The 18726-nt window shown below is 43.5% G+C and overlaps 1 protein-coding gene across 1 annotated transcript in view; it reads left to right on the forward strand.

Moving 5' to 3' along the window:
- The first annotated feature begins 1489 nt into the window (after positions 1-1489).
- Ranbp9 (RAN binding protein 9) overlaps positions 1490-18726 on the forward strand; it is a 74536-nt gene continuing 57299 nt past the window's right edge. Inside the window, exons 1-2 of the mRNA XM_051194358.1 lie at positions 1490-2119; positions 17428-17539. Coding sequence (XP_051050315.1) covers positions 1618-2119; positions 17428-17539 — 614 coding nt within the window. The 5' untranslated portion in view covers positions 1490-1617. The remainder of the gene's footprint in view (positions 2120-17427; positions 17540-18726) is intronic.

Here is an 18726-nt window from a genome sequence, read left to right on the forward strand (position 1 = left end):
AGAAAGTTTGACGAGCTTGGCGCCCATATGTTCCATCTTGGCTACCAACATGTAGAAGAGCGTGACTTTCATTGAACTCATTGCTATTTTTATATAAATGAAAGTTTTAGTGTGCTTTAAATTCAATGGCATCATGTAAAAGCGCTGTGACTTGAAGAATTCAGACCATAGGTTAGAGTTCTGTGATATTTTCTATTAAAGAACAATGGAGTGCCTAGTGTGGGTAATTTAAGATGGAAATTAGATGGAATGACTACTAGTTTTGGCCAGGCGCTATGGGAGTCTTCAATTAAATCAGCATTGATCCATGCTCTCCAGAAACAAAATAACTAGTTCTCCATTCAGCCAAACACTCCTTGCTTATATGGCCCAATAATTACCACCCCATCATCTCGGGAAGCAACCACAGCATCAGAATGTGTATCATGTAGCTTACATGTGTGAATCCTGGTTTTTGCCGGCTAAGGAAAGAGCAAGCTAAACAAAGGGAAGTGGCGAAAACAGAATAGTAATGCTATGCGGGCTCCGGACAGCAACACTTGGCAAATTGTGCCAAATGAGTTGACCAAGCAAGCACTCTTCTGAGAATTGCAAAGTAGGAAGTCCCTTAAAAATAAGACTCTGCTGACCTCAGTAAATATTTCCATGTTAAAAAATGGGCATAATTCTCTGCCACCTAACAAAGAGGCCTGTGATGAGAACGGTCTTATAAAATGTTTTGACGTCTCCAGAAGCCCTTCCCAAATGCACACGCAGTTCGCGTCCCTGCCCTTTGACGATCTGCCAGCCTTGATTGGTAGTCCTAACGTGGCTCCCCCCCACACACACACCCATTAAGTTCACTCGGACTCCTCATAAACTCACTAATTAATTAATTAGTGGGACAGTCCCTCTTTTAAGCGGGAGACTTCGCCTTCAGAAATGGTTTCCAGGGGCCCTTTATTGACCAGCTAGCGTCAAGGCTTTAGGAACCCGGGGCTCGGCTCCCGGCGGCCCAGCGGGGCTCGATTGCTCTGGCCTGGGCGCGACGCGGGCTCCCCGCGGCTGAGGAGGGCCGACCCGACGAGGCGTGCGGGCTGCCGGCCGGCGGGCGCAGCTAGGGTCCCCGCAGCCGCCCGAGCCCGCGCCCGCGCCCGCGAGCCCTAGGCCGCCGAGGAGCCCGTCCGCGCGCGCACCCGGCCCGCCCCTCGCGCTGCGGCCCGCCCCTTCGCCTGGCGCCGCCCGCGCGCAGCGTCTCGCGCCGCCCGCCCGCCGGGAAACAGCCGCGAGAGCAGCGGCCGCCGCGGCCGCCCGCACCTCTCGCAGCCTCCCCGCTCCATCGAGCCGCCCTGGGCCGCGCGCCCGCCCGCCCGCGCCCCTCGCCGTCTCACCGCGTCGCCCAGGGCCGCGCGCCCGCCAGCTCCGGGCTAACGTTCCCTCGCGCTCGTCTGCCTGCCCGCCCGCCCGCGGCCGGTCGCCTCAACCGCCGCGCTCCGCCGGGCCGCGCGGCCCGCCGCCTGCTTCCGGGGCGGGCGGACTCTGGGCGCCTGGTGCCGGCGGCCGCAGCGACAGCGCCCCCGGGAAGCGCAGGAGGAAGCAGGGACGAGTGGAGGTGCCGCAGGCTGAGTCGCGGCCGGGATGTCCGGGCAGCCGCCGCCACCACCGCCGCAACAGCAGCCGCCGCCGCCGCCCGCCGCCGGGGCCCCGGGCTCCGGAGTCGCCCTGCCCGCGGCCGCCGGCGCCGGCTCCTCTCCGGCCGGCTCGCCCGGCGGAGGCTTGGGGGCCGCGGCGGCCGCCCTGCTGCTCCACCCGCCGCCGCCGCCGCCCCCGGCCACCGCCGCGCCGCCGCCCCCCGCCTCGGCGGCCGCCCCCGCCAGCGCGCCACCCGGCCTGGCCGCGGGCCCCGGCTCGGCCGCAGGCGTCCCGGCCCCGGGCCTGGCGGCGGGCAGCAGCGCCGCGGCCCCCTTCCCTCACGGCGACTCGGCCCTCAACGAGCAGGAGAAGGAGCTGCAGCGGCGGCTGAAGCGCCTCTACCCGGCCGTGGACGAGCAGGAGACGCCGTTGCCCCGGTCCTGGAGCCCGAAGGACAAGTTCAGCTACATCGGCCTCTCGCAGAACAACCTGCGGGTGCACTACAAAGGTACGGGGCGCGGGGTCCCGCGGAGAGATCCGGCGGTGCGGGGCGAGGCTCTGGGCGAGGGAAGGTGAGAGTGGGTCCCCGGGTGGCCAGGGGCTGGGCTTCCTAGGCCGGGATCTGGACGCTTTGAGGGAATCCGGGATGACCGGGCACATCGCACCTTCCGATTTCCCCGAGATAAATCCAAGGGCCGGAGTTGGATTACATTGTTCTCCAGGTGGAGGGTCAGGCGGTCTCCTCTTACGCAGCGGGGGTGAGGCACGATTCCGAGGTACAGTTTCTAATTAAGGGAGCGCAGAGATACACGGGGGGGGGGGGAGGCGTGATCAGTGGAGGATTTGTCCCAAATTAGGCCAGAGATTGTCTAGGGGGACAAAAGGACGAGGGGCCCAAGTTGGCCGTCATCGCACCTTATTGAAAGCAGCCGGGAGGGCGAGCGGGGAACCTCAGGATTCCCTGTTTTCTTCGGGGAACAGAAACCGCCCCTCCGGATGGGAAATGCTCTGTGTTTCCGGGTTGATGTTACGTGAAGTTTTGTTGAAAAACAAGGGTTTAAAACATGTTGTTTAGCATTTGGAAAAAAATTGCCTTATATTTTGCACCTGCAGTTAGCAAACTAACCAGCCACCTTAGGTTTCTGCTCCCTCCCATCCCCACTTTTCCTAGGGTAAAACAAAGCTTTAAGCAGATCTCTTGTATAGAAAATTATTATAAATGGCAGTAAGGAGGTTTTGAATAGTAGCTCACATTAATGGCATGCGTCAAGTTTACTTGTGCAGAGGGGGTAAAAAAGAAAATGCAGCGATGGTGTCATTTTGGAAGCACAGTCTGTTTCAGGCCTTACATCTAAAGCAGGAGCTTTTACAGTCTAAGCAGGTTCTTTTTGATTGGCTCTGAAGGAAGGGTCTTCAGATCCTAGTGACAAGCATGGATGAGGATATAAACAACCTTGTGATAAGACTCTGAAAGAATTCAGAACTGGGGTTTGATAAGAATCTTGATAAATCAGCTATTATTTAATTGGAAACGGGTATGACAACAGAAATCTGCTAAATGACTTGGCTGTAAAGAGGCTACACAAAGATAGGCCTTGTCGAACATTCTTTTTTACTCTTGCCATAGATCCAAAGAGGTGCTTACTATTTCAGACGTTATGTCCCTTGTTCTAAGTGGCTGGAAATTTCAAAATACTGAAGGGGTTTTGGTTTTGTTTTTTTCCCCCCTCTATATTTAGGACATTTTGTTGATTCTTTTTAGATTATTACTTAGTTTTGTTTTTGAATTTATGTGAACAGTGGGTGCTATGCTATGAAGTGTTTACTTCTATTTTCGCTGCCAGAATGCTTTTGTTAGATCTGAAAAACTTTATCATTTTAAGATTGTGGTTTATGGTAATTAAAAAGCTTATAAAAGCAGAGACTGTATGAGTGAACAAAGAATGGTAGCCTTCTGAGCCCTGGTAGTCAGTCACTGATAATGTTAGGTATGTTAAGAGAGAGGGCCTCCGTTTCTTGTGAGTGATGTGGGAGTTGGGCTGCATAGTCCATAAGGAAATTTCCATGGTAGCTGAAGACTCACCATTATGGCCTGTTTAACATTGTAACGTGCCTTGATTAGTTGTATTTACTTCATTAATATGTAAAATTAATCATCTGGGCCAGAGACAAGTGTATGCTTATGTGGTTGGGGCTTGACTATTATGATACTGTTGTTGCAATTATTTTTTCCTGTTGGCCTTTTTATTACTTTCTGTTGTGTAACACTGAGATTCACTTTCTGGAAGCATCACTGTTTTATAAACATAAACTCTTAATACTGGAAGAACAGATTTGTTGTTGTCATCCTTTTTGCCCTGTTTTTATCTCTTTGTTTCTCACTTTCCCCATGTTACAAAGGCAGTGTCTCTTTTCCAAACAGTCATCTGGTCTAGTTATTTTAAAGTCTGTATGGTTTTCTGTTGTAACTATTTTTCCTGTGTGTCTTTTGAGAGGAAACCAAATTACTGAGCAACTTTGACTCAGTAGCAAAAAGGAAATGTAGGTAGTGAATAATAAAACTTACAAGTCACAAACAAGAATTAGATGTTTTATGTATCATTTTGCTGTCCTGATTTTTTTAACCCAAGAAATTACTGTTTGATTGACATTTTTCTCTATTATAGAATTTTAAATGATTAATCATACTTGATTTCCCAGAATGATGAGCTTGATTTCCTTTCCTCTGAACAAATTCTGTGTTTAAATGTTTTCTAAATTTGAATTGCCAATTGTGGAAACAGTCTCTTTAGTGATCTAAAGGTCCCATGTTAGCAATGACAGATACCTAGATAAAATGAATGGAATTGCAGAATAGTGTATGTTAAGTTTTTCCTTTTTATAGTGTGTGGGGGGAGGGGAGGGCTCATGCAAGGGCTCAGAGGACAACTTGTAGGAGTAGGTCCTATTTATCATGTGGGTCCTAGATTTAGCCTTATATTTTTGAGGGTTTTTATTTAACAGTCACACATCTGTTACCGAAACATGCAGGGATGCCCCTCTTATTTCAGAAATTGTTGATACTGACTAATTTTTGAAGTGATAGGTTTAGATTTAATTATAGTAACTTTATTTTATTTTTAATGAATATGACATTGGTTTCGGTTAGCCTAAATGTTTCCGTTACAGATTATAGACACATGCACATGCTGGGCACACGTACATGTGCACTATCACTATTAGGATGCTTTACAGAAACACATGTACATTTGGAAAGTGGGGGCACCTGAAGGTTAGGATTTTCTCAGGCACAAGTCAGACAGGATTAAAAATTAATTTTGTGGGGCTGAAGAGATGGCTCAGCTGTTAAGAGCATGTGTTGAGCTTGCAGAGGACCTGCTCAAGTTCTAGCACCTACATGGTGGCTCATGACCATCCATAACTACAGTTCCAAGGAATCTGATGCCCTCTTTTTAAGTTTTTGGGCATCGGGAATACATATACACACATGCATGTAGGCAAAACACTTTTACACATAAAATAATTTTAAAAATTTGAAGAAAAAGACTATTTTTCCTGACTCCAAATTTTGTGATCTTTGTCTTAATACTGCATATTTCCATTTGTGTGAGAATAACTTCACATTTCTAAAAAACAGTTGTGCTCAAAGGTACTTGTCATTAAGGAGAAAGGCAGTTGAAATGAGACAGTGCTTCAGAAAACTTGACTCCTTGATACTCCTGACTTAAAATGCTTAGCACACATGCCAGAGAACTTGGGAATCTGAGGGAATGATGGGAAAGTGAAATGCACCTTTTAATTGAAGCATCTTTAGAATCTCTAAGTAGATAGTGTTTTTATGTGTGTGTGTGGGAGGGATGTGGGTAGAGGGATAGGATGCCTGATTGTGCCCTGGTGTCCAGAAGAGGACATTGCATCTCCTGGGACTGGAGTTACTAGCAGTTGTGAGCCACCTAGTGTGGGTGCTAGGAATCAAACTCAGGTCCTGGGAGAATATTAAGCTCTTTTGAATTAATTCACCAGGTCCCTGAAGTTACTAGTTTTTAACCCTTACTAAATATAATTGCTTACAATTTTTGTATTTTTTTCTTTGTATTCTTTTATTTGTGTGTGTGCATGCAGGCTTATGTGCAGTTGTGTGTTGTGGTCATGTATATGTGAAGGTCAGAGAACACCTTCCAAAGTTGGTTCTTTGCATCTTGTGGGACCTGTGGAAATTAAATTTAGGTTTTTAGCAGTATCCTATTCACGGAGCTATCTCACTGACCTTGTATTCCTTAAGTCTGAACAAATATTTTAACAAATGTTTGCTTACAAGGACAAAGGTCTGTTAAGGATTATAGGGTGCTGAGAAGTTGGCTTAGTGGGTAAAGTGCTTGCTATACAAGCATGAGGACCTGACTTCAGATCACCACTGCTCCTGAGAAAGCAAAGCAGGGTGTGTCAGTATGTGTGCCTGATACTCCTGAGGGAGGAGGGGGATGGATATGGACAGGTGTATCTTGGGGACTTGTTAATCAGAAAACAGTTCCGGGTTCAGCGAGAGATCATAAAATAAGACTAAAAAGTGATTAAGGGAGACAATCTTTCTCTGCGATTTAAGAGATGTTTAAAATCAAAGAATTTATATTGGGCATGGTGGTAAAATACCTGTAACCACAGAATGTGTGAGAGGTAGAGGGGGAAGTTCTAGGCCAGCCTGGCCTTCAAAGTAAGATCTTGTATTAGAACAAAAAATCAAAGTGAACTGAGTTTTCTCTGGGATCTCTTTGCTAATATTTTGCAAATTTGTCTTTATTGGATTTAATTATTACACTCGGAAAAACCTAGATAGTAATGTGGTGATATTTTGTTGATGCTATAACAGATAAAGCTTGCCTGAAGATCAGAGTGTAGTTAGCAGTAGAGGTCAGACACTTGGGAGACAGAGGCTGACAGATAGATCTCTGTTAGTTCAAGGCCACCCTGGTGCTACACAATTCACACACAGGTGTTCCTAGCACTTGGGATCCCATGCCTTTAATCCCAATACTAGTGAGGTGGAGACGATATGGCTGGGCAGAGAGAGGAATATAAGGCCATTTGAGACAGGAGCTCAGTGCAGTCTGAGTAGCTGTCAGTTTGAAGCAGTCTGAGGACAGGATTGCCTCCTTGATCTGAGCATTGGTAGAGGTAAGAACTCTAGAGGCTGGCAGCTCTGCTTCTCTGATCCTTCATCATTCACTCTCTGATAGCTGACTCTGAGCTTTTTAAAATTATTAAAGAGAATCCATGCTGGATAGCAACAGTGATAATCAAGCAGTTGCCATGGGGCAGAAAATTCTGGTAAGTTTGTATATGTTTACTCCACTCATTCATCCTTTCACTTAAGCTTTTCTGCATGTTTACTGGGTGCTGGTTTCTGGGCTTAAAGATGATTACAATACTGTCTCTGACCTCACACAGCTCAAAGAACATAAGGTGGAGTAGTAGGGAAACTGTTAGAGGATGCCGTGGAAGATAGGAGCATCTAACTAACCTGGAAAGGATTGCAGCGGTTCCCAGACTTCCAGTGCTGAGACCTTCAGTGCAGGTCCTCAAGTTGTGGTGACCACCAAACATAAAATTATTTCATTGCGACTTCATAACTGTAATTTTGCCTTGTGGCTTTTCACTGCTGAGATCACTTACAGACCCTTGATTCTGCTCATCTGTAGGACTTTCCCCTATGCCCCACCCCATCAGTATCTCCTGGTTTCCACTTCTGGAACCTGACAGACAGCCTTTAATCCCAGTATTCAGAAGGCTGAGAGGCAGATGTATCTCTGAGTTCAAAGCCAGCCTGGTCACAAGTCAAGTTACAGGGCCAAGGCTACATAGTTAAGATCCTGTCTCACAAACAAAAGGTTCCCCTTTTCACCTATCCCCAAAGATACTGTAATACAGTGCTAACTAACATCTTCCAAATCTGTTTGACTAAAGGTTTACTTTAAGACCTCAACAGAGCCAGAAACCTAACCCTCCTTGATTTCTCTCATTATTCTTACCTCATATTACCTTTAAAGTCTCATATATATGTAGCTCTTGTCTTCCACTGGTCCAGTTAGTCTTTAAAGCAACAGTTTTCTAAAGGAATTGGCTTTTTTCTTTTTTGGTCTTACACACTTGGATCTCATTCATTCAATTGTGAGGTCTGGTAAAAATAAAGATGTGATCCAGATGCTTCCTATTTAAAATCTTCTAATGATTCTCCAGCTCCTACAGAATAAGATCTAATCCCTTGCTCTCATCTTTTAAGCTTGACCAACGAGCTTAACTTCCCAAAGAAGCTGACCATGACTGACTCTCTAAACCAGTGGTTCTCAACTTTGGGGGGTGGGGGTGGGTCAGACAACCTTTCACAGGGATCTTTTTTTATCAGAGATCCTGCATATCATATATTTGCATTATGATTCCTTTTTGGTTTTTCCAGACAGGGTTTCTCTATTGCTTTGGGGTCTGTCTTGGAACTAGCTCTGTAGACCAGGCTGTCCTCGAACTCACAGAGATCTGACTGCCTCTGCTTCCCAAGTGCTGGGATTGAAGGTGTGTGCCACCATGCCAGGTCCCAGAAGTGGAAACCAGGAGATACTGATGGGGAATGGGGGAGCCCTAAAGAGGAGCAGAATCAAGGGTCTGTAAGTGATGTCAGCAGTGGAAAGCCACAAGGCTCTAGCTATTCTGCAGTTGAGACACAGCTACAGTTGCAGATTTTGGGTCTCCCTATGACCTGCTTATCTTTCCTTCCCCATTTGAAGTCCCGAGGCCTTATGGTGTCTGCCTAGCTAATTCTCAGTTTATTGGATAGTTTTTCATGGCCTGTTACTGTGTGAACTGGTAGACTTCAGTTGGGGTGCTGGCATGTTGATCAGTTACTTTTCTCATCACTGTGACAAAATGGCTGGCAGAAATAGCATGGGGGAGGATTGACTTAACTCCGTTCACTCTTTTGAGAGGGTATGCGGTGCTCCATATTGGAGAAGATGTGGTGGGGTGCATATGGCAGCAGGACTGGGAGGCTGTTTGTTTACATCACTGTGGATCAGGAAATAGACTGCAGTTAGGCTAAAGTAGAGCCAGCCACTCGATTCCAGCTCAGTGATGCCACCTCCTAAAGGTTCCACAACCTTCCCAGATAGTCTTAACAGCCGAGGACAATTTCAAACACATGAGGGTCAGTTCCCACTTGAAACCATAGCAGTTGTGTTGAGTTAGTTTGGATTGGGGATAGTTATAAAATGCAAACTGTGGTGGCAACAGCATAGTCTGAGTCCTACTGTCTTCATTAGGGACACCGTGAGGCGCTTATTCCTTGAAGTCACCAGAAGCTTGGGAAGAGGGATGGATGGTAGTTGAAACTGAAAGTGTCGGATCATGTGGAATGGGAAAGAGCCATGGCAGAGGCAGAACTGTACTGCATCATTAAAAGCCAGGTGGGGGCCCAAGAAGAAACGGGTTCAAGGAACCTGAGTGGGGAGGAGGGTAGTGTCACAGGAGGGTGAGGAAGGTGGAAGAGGCCCCTAGTGCATGCATAATGTAGTGTGCTGTGGAATAGGGCATTTATTACAATAAGACCATTGTAGCCTTAGGGAGAGCAGTTCAGATTTCATGAGGGGAACAAAACCCAGAGATTGAAAGAGTAAGTGGAGGGATCCGAACAGGGAGAGCATGACACATAGAGCAGGCTTGAGAACGGTAGAAAGGTTAGGCAGTACCAATAGAAGGTTAAGGGGAAAAGATCTTTCTGTTTTTAATGTCAGGATAGATGAAAATCTTACCTAATCAGGACTTCTTAAAAATCTGAAAGTGTTATTAGCAACAGTTGTATCATTTGTAAGTCAGTCTTAGTTTGTGGGTAAAAACTGAAGTGAAATTAATATGAGTCTATGATCTCAATTCATGGTGTGGTGTCCCAATAATTTTTAAAAAATTAAAACATAAAATTGCTATCAGCAAGGTCTTTTTTTTTATTACTTTGAAAATTAAAAAAGCTTCTATTCATTACCAGCCTTAATACAATATTGAAGATGGTTTATAACATAGAGGCACAGAACTTTGTTAGAAAAACTGTATACTTTCGGGGACATTGTGCTCTTAAGTTTTAGGTGAAATTAAAGAGAAAAATGGTTGAAGGTATTTAGCTTTTGGGCCAAGGGGGCAAAGGCTGGGAGGGGAGTGCAGAACACAGGTGGTTGGTTGGTCCTGGAGAGGAGAGAACCTTCTGTTCCTTCAGTAGTAGCACATTCATAAACTGGTGTGGACACAGGTCACTTTGGAATAGCAGAACAGAGAGCTGACTGTTACCACATCTAATGGTCACAAAATAGACTCCTGCACTTACACCTTAATGTGAGTCAAGAAGATGTGGGTGAGCCTAGTGGAATAATTGGAACAGGTTGACTGGATCCAGGTTTCTGAACATACTGTTAGTAGCCCTGGGAAAGGCCAGGTGATATCATGAGTTCGAGGCAGTGATCGTTTGTCACATCGTTAGACTTTTCAGCAGAGGCTGACTGCTAAGGTGGTATTGGGGAAGGTAGGCTGTGGCTTTCCTGGTTGCTGTGGTGGAAGGGTAGGCTTATGAAGGAAAGGCATTTGAGGCCTTTTAAGAGATCCCCATGTAAACTTGTCCTAGAAGCAGAGAAAGAAAGAGAAAAACTCCAAGGAAAGAGTGAGAGAATTAGATGAAGTTTAGAAGTGAAATCTTCAGGAGTGTGTTGTGTAGGAAGAAAATAGGTATGTCTGCTTCAGGTCCACAAATGCATAGCTGAGAAAACCCTGTTTTCCACACAACTGTGTTAAAAGTGACAGGACTCTGGGAGCTTGGGGCTGGGGTGCTCATCTGAGAGTGGGGCTTTGATACAGTGTGGCAGTACACTGCAGCTGTCACAGTCCCAGGGGTCTACAAGCCTACTTCAGTTCCCAAAGGCCTTTGTACCAGTGTTACATGTGAGGGACTCTGCAGCCTTAGGTCCTGAGCCTTGGACTTTCTTCTTCAAGTTGTAAGTGCTTGGCACCTATTTAACTGAAATGAAAAGCCTGTTTAAAAAAAAAAAAAAAAAGCTGAAAAGTATGCCAGTTGTTGGTGAGGAGACCTAATAACAGAAACTCAAATTATTGTTAATGGGGGGGGATACAAAATGATACAGTCACTTTGGAAATGGTTTGACAGTTTCTGACAAAGCCAAATATATTTTCACCATACTTCCCAGCAGTTGCATCCCCAAATATTTATCTAACTCATTTGAACCTGTACAGAAACTTACCTGTGAACTAATCCCCTCCAAATTGACTCCTGTCCTACCTTTCAGTGTTTGCAACAAATTTATCCAGGGTCTTTAAAAACTGGTAGCAACCAAGATACCTTAAAGTAATTGGTGACAGGCTCAAGACACGTGAGAAGTTTGATGTCATGGGATAGTACCAATCACTAATGAAATGAGCCATCAGGCCATGTAGACACATGTTTGAATTTGATCTACATATTCCTAAGGGAAAGCAACCTGCTTAAAGGGCAAAACTGTAGAGACAGTAAAAAAGTGATGTGTCCAAGGATTGGGTTCAAATAAATAAAGCATGGAGGTTATTTTTAGGACAGTGAAAGTATCCTGTATACTATAGTTGTGGACACATGGTCTTAGGCAAACCATAGAACTATACCAAGAACTACAATGAACTTAAGTTAAAAAACCATTTGTAAGACAGGCAAAAGTCCCAGTGTAGAATGCAGAATATGATTCATTTTTTTTAAGTAGAGTCTCAATTCATGCTGGCAAGTAGTTATTAACTTTGCAAGCCTTCAGAACCCCGAGTAGCTGGGTGATAGGCCAGCACCACTGGGGTCAACTTGACAGGATAATCTAGGTCCTTTCTACCTTCTCTTCTGATCTTTCTGATAGGACAGAAGAGACCTGGGGGTCTCCACCCCTGGGAGTCAAACAACTTTTTCACATAGGTCTTGAATCAGATACCCTGCATATCAGATACTTACATTACAATTCATAGCAGTAGCAAAATTGTAGTAATGAAATAACAGTGAAAGTAATTGTATGCTTGGGGATCACCACAACATAGCGGAAATGTGTTAAAGGCTTGCAGCAGTAGGAAGGTGGAGAAGCACAGTGATAGGGTCTCATATAGTAGCCCCAGCAGGCCGTGAACTCACTATGTGTAGCTGAAAACAGCTTTGAACTCCTGATTCTCTGTCTTTACCTCCCAAGTGCTGGGATTGCAGCTGCTTATCACCACACCCAGCTTGATAAAATAGTCTTAACTGGATAACACATGTTTGAAATAACCTCAGGGAGAGGAGAGGGGAAAGTGTTGACCTTAGTAACTTTGGAAACTAATGTGGTCTAAGTAAAGGCAAAGCAAACTATATACTGAACTCCAGTTGATAAAAGTCACGTCCTGTGTGATTGTGGCTCATTTTCTCATGTTAATTCTCATACTGTTAACTTCTCATACTGACGTACATGTGTGTTGGAAGTGAGGTGCCTGAGTCTGCACTCAGAGGGAACCTTCTTAGCACCTCTAACCTGTGACCATGCATTGTTGCACTGATGGTTTGGTGCACTGTAGGGATATACATACTTCTGTTAAGAATCCTAGCCCCTTCTACTCAGGGTCTTTGCATATTGCTAAGCTCTTAAATTTAGTAGGGTGTAGTGACACATGCTTTTACTCTTAGCACTTGGGAGGCAGAGGCAGGCAGGTCTCTGAGCTTGAATCTATATAGTGAGATCCAGGACTGATAGCCAGAGCTACATGGGGAGACCCTGTCTCCAAAAAATAAAATTAAAAAAATTGGGGAATCAACACGAAGGCTCAGTAGGTAAAAGCACTTGTTATGAAGCCTAAAGACCTGAGTGTGATTCCTGGAGCCTATGTAAAAGTGGAAGGGAAGATTGGACTAGAATTGACTCTACAGAGTTGTGGTTTGATTCTCCATAGGTGCCTGTGACATGTGTGTGCCCACATACATGACATACCCATTCCCTCAACATTTTTAAAATGATTGAAATAAATCTTTTAAAGTGAGATTCACGAATCCACATTAGGGATGTTTGTGGCTCCCATCTCAATCTCATCCCCCAGTAGGGATTGAATTTCGGGCCTTCGTGCATGCATTAGGCAAGCACTCTGCTACTGTATCCCCAGCCTCCTTTTACATTTTATTTTGAGATAGGATCTTACCATATAGTCCAGGTTGGTGTGGAATTCATTTTTCTAGCCCAAGCAGACACTGGATTTCCATCCTGCTTCAGTGTGGCATGACAAACCTGTACTAGTGGGCTTGGTTCCCTCCACCTTCTTAATACTACAGATTTTAAAATAATAATCTTACATCTGATGAGCATAGTTAGAGGTAGGCCCTATGTATCTGATATTACCAGCCTTGCCTAAGAGGGGTAGTACCTTTTTTTTTTTTTTCAAAATTATATTTATTTATTTGTTTGTTTATATCTTTATTTTCTGTGCTGGGAATTGATCCTAGGGTGTTGAGCATGCTAGACATGTGCTCTACAAGCTGAGACACACCTCAACATCTCCTATATTTTATTTGTTTTTAGTGAAACGGGATTGGCCCAGGGCAGTGGTTTTCAACTCCTTTCACAGGGGTTGTACATCAGATATTCTGCATATCAGATATTTACATTGTGATTCATAACAGCAGCAAAATACAGTTATAAAAGAAGCAATAGATAATTTTATGATTGGGGGTCAGCACAACATGAGGAACTATAATAAAGATTCACAGTTTAGGAAAATTGAGAACCACTGACCTGGAGCATTATGCATGTTAGGCAAATGCTCTCTACTGAGCTGCACCCTAGACCCCTGTAACTTTTAAATTTAATAATGAAACAAATGCTTTTAACTTTTACAATTACAGAACTTTATTTTAGAAAAGCATAATAAACAGGCTATTTAAAGATTAAAGATTGTTAAGAACTTATGGATAGTCTGAATAATGAAAACATGTATGGGATTTTAATGTGCATAGATTTAACATGAGCCTGCCAATTTGGGACAAATCATATCATCTTTGTAAAACTTTCATTTAAAAAAAAAATGATGCTAGAAAATGCCTGTTACAAATGTTGAATGAGAAAATTGCATACAAAAGTACCTGCCACTGAGAAGTTGTGTGCCTTCCAGTATTAGTTCTCTTTTTCTTCTGCCTTGATGTAGGAAGAATAGATAAGGATAAATGTGGAGTAATTCCCAGAATTCTCGGTGTCCCTAAGTCTTTCATGTGGGGGTCAGAACTCTTGCTAGATCAGACTTCTTGAATTTAAATTGGAGCACATATCCTGGCTTGGAATTCTCAATCAGCATGTCTAATATGGACATGGTTTATCTCACTTTGTTTCCTTAGTTGTGAAATGAGGCTACATAGTATTTCCTTTGTTGAACTGTTTTGAATGTTAAATGAGGTACTAAATACAATTCACTCAAAACAGTGCTTTTCCTATAGTACTAGATATGTTAAATATTATTTCTTAAGTCTATGTTGTGATTACTCCTAGAAGTTGTGGCTACTACCAGAAATCTTATTCATTGTTAGGATGAAATTTTTGATAAATTAAAATAAGCTTTGGTCACTGCCAAAATTTACTGTTTATTTTAAGAACCCAGTAAGATACTTGATTTAGAATTCCAGTCAGGGTTTCCTTTTCTCCTGTCCTACTCCCACTCACCCCTCCTTTTATCACCACCATGCCCCTCAAGTGCATGCATGTGTGTGTTTGTGTGTGTGTTAACTCAGCGAGTTGTATTAGAGTTGCTTACAGAATTTGGCTGATGGGTTATTTATAGGAAAAGAACAACTTATCAATGGCTACACCATTCCCTCACCTAATAACCATGAACTGCTTGTGGATCCTTCACAAGAGACAGTGTTGACAGACCAAGCTTAGAGTTGAACATTCAACAGTCAGTAATTCTCCACATTTGGACCAGTAACTACCACCCTCTGTAGAAAGATGCTGCTTTGACCAAAGCTGACAGCAGCTCTATGGGCGTAGACATAAATGTTTAGAAGCCAATTTATAGTCACATCATGATCCTTCTACCAAAGCAATAGCAGTAGCTTTCCCTCTAGAGCCTGTGCCCTCAGCTATGGGCTTTTGGCCAGGTTTATAGAACTAGATGTGAGCCGACCCTGAATCCAAGCAGAATGGTTGGTTGGTCATGCCTCTACTATTTATTGCACCAGTAGGGATAATTTTCCTAGCAGGTTAGTAGTATAGCACACACTCTCCACAGCTGAGTAAGACTGTTGATGGCTTCTCCCCCCAGCAGCCTGCATAGCACCTTTTGGCACTATGAACTCTAGTTATCAGGAAATTTCTAGTTCCGCTCCACCTTGGTTTCTTTGTGTACTATAACTAAAGCTTGTCTTTGACGATGGGGTCTTAACCATCTCGTTCTGGTGGGCAACCAAAGCCATGGCAAGTAACCTGTATTGTTTAGAGGCCATATAAGCTGCCCTGGCCAACAGCTGGCAGGGAAAGGACCCAACTATGACTGTGTAACAAGTACGGTTTTTCCGCCTGCCGCTGCTGGTCTTGTCCCGCCGCCGCACCAGCCCCAAATAATGCACAGAGACTCTGTATTTGATACAATGCTGTTGGCCCGGTTACTTGTTTCTTATCGGCTAGCTCTGCCTTAATTATTAACCCATTTCTACTGATCTATGTATTTCTCTCCCGACTCTCCATCTTGGCTCCTCCTTACTACTTCCTCTTCCTCCTTGTCTCCTAGTCCCTCCTATCTTCCTTTCCTATTGGCCAACAGTGCTTTATTATTAACCAGTATGAGAAACATATACATAATGGCATCTCCCATCATCACTGTCTAGTTTTTAAAGGTGCATTTAGTTTACATAGGTTTTGTATGATTGGGTACCCTGTTTGACTATATTTTACTGAAAAACTATTTCACTGTTAACACAATTTAGTAAATGTCTGTTTACTAAGTAGTTATTGTGAGTATTGGGGTTGGGGAGATAGCCCAGTTGGTAAAGTGCACACTAACACAATCAGGACCCACATTGTCAAAAATGAGCTGTGTGGGTGGTGACATGCATTTGTAATCCCAGCTCCAGGGATGCAGAGATTGGCACCTAGCCACCTGGCATATCCTACTCTTTAATTCTAGGCTAGTGAGTCTTTCTCAGCAAGGTTGATGGCATCTTCGGGACAATACCTGGTGTTATCTGGTCTCCACATGGATACACATACTCTCATACATGCACACCATAAGCACATGTACATGTGACTGTTTTGCATGTTTGTGCAGTTATTTTTTTTTCTTGCTGCTCAGCTCTGCATAAATCTGTTGCCTACATATGTTAAAACTGTTGGGCTGTAGAGGGGGAGGCTGCATTTTGCTTCTGTTTCCTAGCTAACTTCCTAGCTCTCTATGGTCTTAGGACTGAGTCTTTGCCTTTATCAGAAATTTTCCTGGTGGACTGGTGAAATAAGTGCAAATCTGATAATTAGTTCAGTCCTTAGATCCACAGTGGAAGGAGAGAACTGACCCCAGAGTGTTATGGAACATACATACTTGCTTTCTTATGCATACACATCATACAAGCCATTACTCAACACATGGTCCATAATATTAACCATAGCATTGTGTTATTTCACTTCATTTTTGTATGTTTTCCTTTTTTGAGACAGGGTTTCTTTGTGTAGCCCTGGTTGTCCTGGAACTAGCGGTGCAGTTCAGGCTGGCCTCAAACTCAGAGATCCACCTGCCTCTGCCTCCCAAGTGCTGGGAATAAAGGCATGCGCCACCACCGCCTGGCTATTATTTCATTTCTTTAAAAAGGAAACAAATTACAGAGTTGTACTCATCAATAGACTGTACTGACTGAAGAAGTGTGAGTTGGGCTTTTTTTTCAGAAATGAGGATAAGAATATATGAAATAACAGAGTTATAAATTCTTTAAGAGATCTACCTGTTAATATAGTTTATTTAAAATTATGCCATCATATAAGTATCTCCAATTAAAAAGTGGTCAATTTTGCAGAAGAATATATAGGATTATTACAAATTAATTGAAGATTTAGATCTGGTAAAGTTAAGATCCTTTTCTCCTGTGCTTCCAATCCAGAGTAATTTAAAAATATACCCTACCTTAAGATACTGTAATTTGGGGGCTGGAGAGATGACTCAGTAGTTCTTACAGATGAATTGGATTCGATTCCCAGAACCCACATTGCAACTTCACAACAGTCTCTAACTCTAGTTCCAGGGAATCCAACACCACCTTCTAGCTTCTGGGCAGCAGGCACACAGGTGGGACACATAATAGTTTCGGGCAAACACACATAAAGGAAGAAAAAATCTTTAAAATAAATCTAAAATGTTAAGCTGGTTGGTGGTGGTGGTACATGCCTTTAGCCCCAGCACTTGGGAGGTTGAGGGAGGTGGATCTCTGTGAGTTTGAGACCAACCTGGTCTACAAGAGCTAGTTCCAGGACAGGCTCCAAAGCTACACAGGGAAACCCTGTTTTTTTTTTTTAAAAAAAAAAGGCCACTGCCAGACAGTGTGTTCAGAACTCTGAACTCTTAATTCAACTAGTCGTAGTGTGAAGGGATCTTTGGAAGGGGTGGGGAGCTTCAGCTGTTTTGCATATTGGTTTCATTGTGATGACAAATGTTTCATTACCTCTTCAAGTTACTTGAAATTAAGTTTCATTCAGGTGCCTTATTTTCTTGACTTGTTTTAAGATTTTCACGTGGAAACCTCATTTGCCCCTTCCCTTCTTGTTTCACGTGCAGGTCATGGTAAAACCCCCAAAGATGCAGCATCTGTTCGAGCCACGCATCCAATACCAGCAGCCTGTGGGATTTATTATTTTGAAGTAAAAATTGTCAGCAAAGGGAGAGATGGGTAAGTGTAAATTTTGTGGTGGGCATGACAATTTGATTGAAAAGTTGTGATCTTAAACCTTGCTTTTGGAAAAACAGACTAACTGTACAGCAGATTGGTTCTGGTTCTAGTTCAGTCCTAATTGAACTGAAGCTCGAGTTCATGATTTTAACAGTCTTTCTGGCAGCTTCATTATGAAAAACTGTGAGTTGAGGTTTAAGCAATGGGGTGACTCATTTTCCTGAGTTCTGCCAAGAGGCTAGATCTAACACTTGGTTAACCAAAGCCAGTAAGTGACTTGCAGGTATTGTAAAGGGAATGGGTTTAGAGTTTTAGTAACACTCGAAAAATGGATGCTGTGTGCTCTTGATTAGAAAGCTTCCCAGAGCTTAGTATGTGGTATGGAAGCTTGAGAGTAAAAAGTCTCTGGTTGATTGTGGAACCAGCTTTTGTTTATTTCTCTTAAGTCTTAGAGTTGATGTGTGTGATATATGTGTACATCAGAACCACTGTTGTGGGACTCTTACAATCCTTAACTAAAAGATTCTTATTTAGAATTTTTAGTAATAGAGCTTTGGTAAAGGTGTAGGCATTTTGACAAAGGTCCACGGGGGAATTTTGGTGTATATTTCTGTTTAAGGACTGATTCTTTAAAGTCATATTGTTTTCTGATACTTCATTGGGACATTAAAGAGTCCTTTAAGCAATGATAGGGTCATTCATCCAGCTGTCAAGATAGGCTCTTCAGGTAATCTGACCTATATTTGAGTATCTCTTGTTGATCTACCTGTGTTTAATTAACAGAATTGTCCAATCCATTACTTTTCACTTTACTGAATATACTCAGTGACAGCAGTACTGAAATAGAAGGGGAAAGCTTGGGCTACAGTGACAACTTTTTAACTGTCTATTTTACCACTGTGATCAAACAAAACATAAAACCAGAGATTCCTAAGAGAAAGCTTCTGAGACACATTGGCCTAACTCGGCTCCATAAGGCTAGCATTGCTCATGATTCTTGGGGTAGCTTTCGTTCTGTGTATTCCATCTGTGAATGATCTCCACCTTTTCTTTGCTAGAAGTACTCTGAGCCTTAAATCTAATGCTGTGTCTCATTTCCCTTTGATCTCCAGTGAAATACATCTACCGAGATGTTTTCACAGCCATTGAGTTTAGCCTGTTTGAAGTGCTTTTCTCAAAATTAGCTG

This window comes from Phodopus roborovskii, unplaced genomic scaffold (genome assembly GCF_943737965.1).
Source record: "Phodopus roborovskii unplaced genomic scaffold, PHOROB, whole genome shotgun sequence".
Lineage (NCBI taxonomy): Eukaryota > Metazoa > Chordata > Mammalia > Rodentia > Cricetidae > Phodopus > Phodopus roborovskii.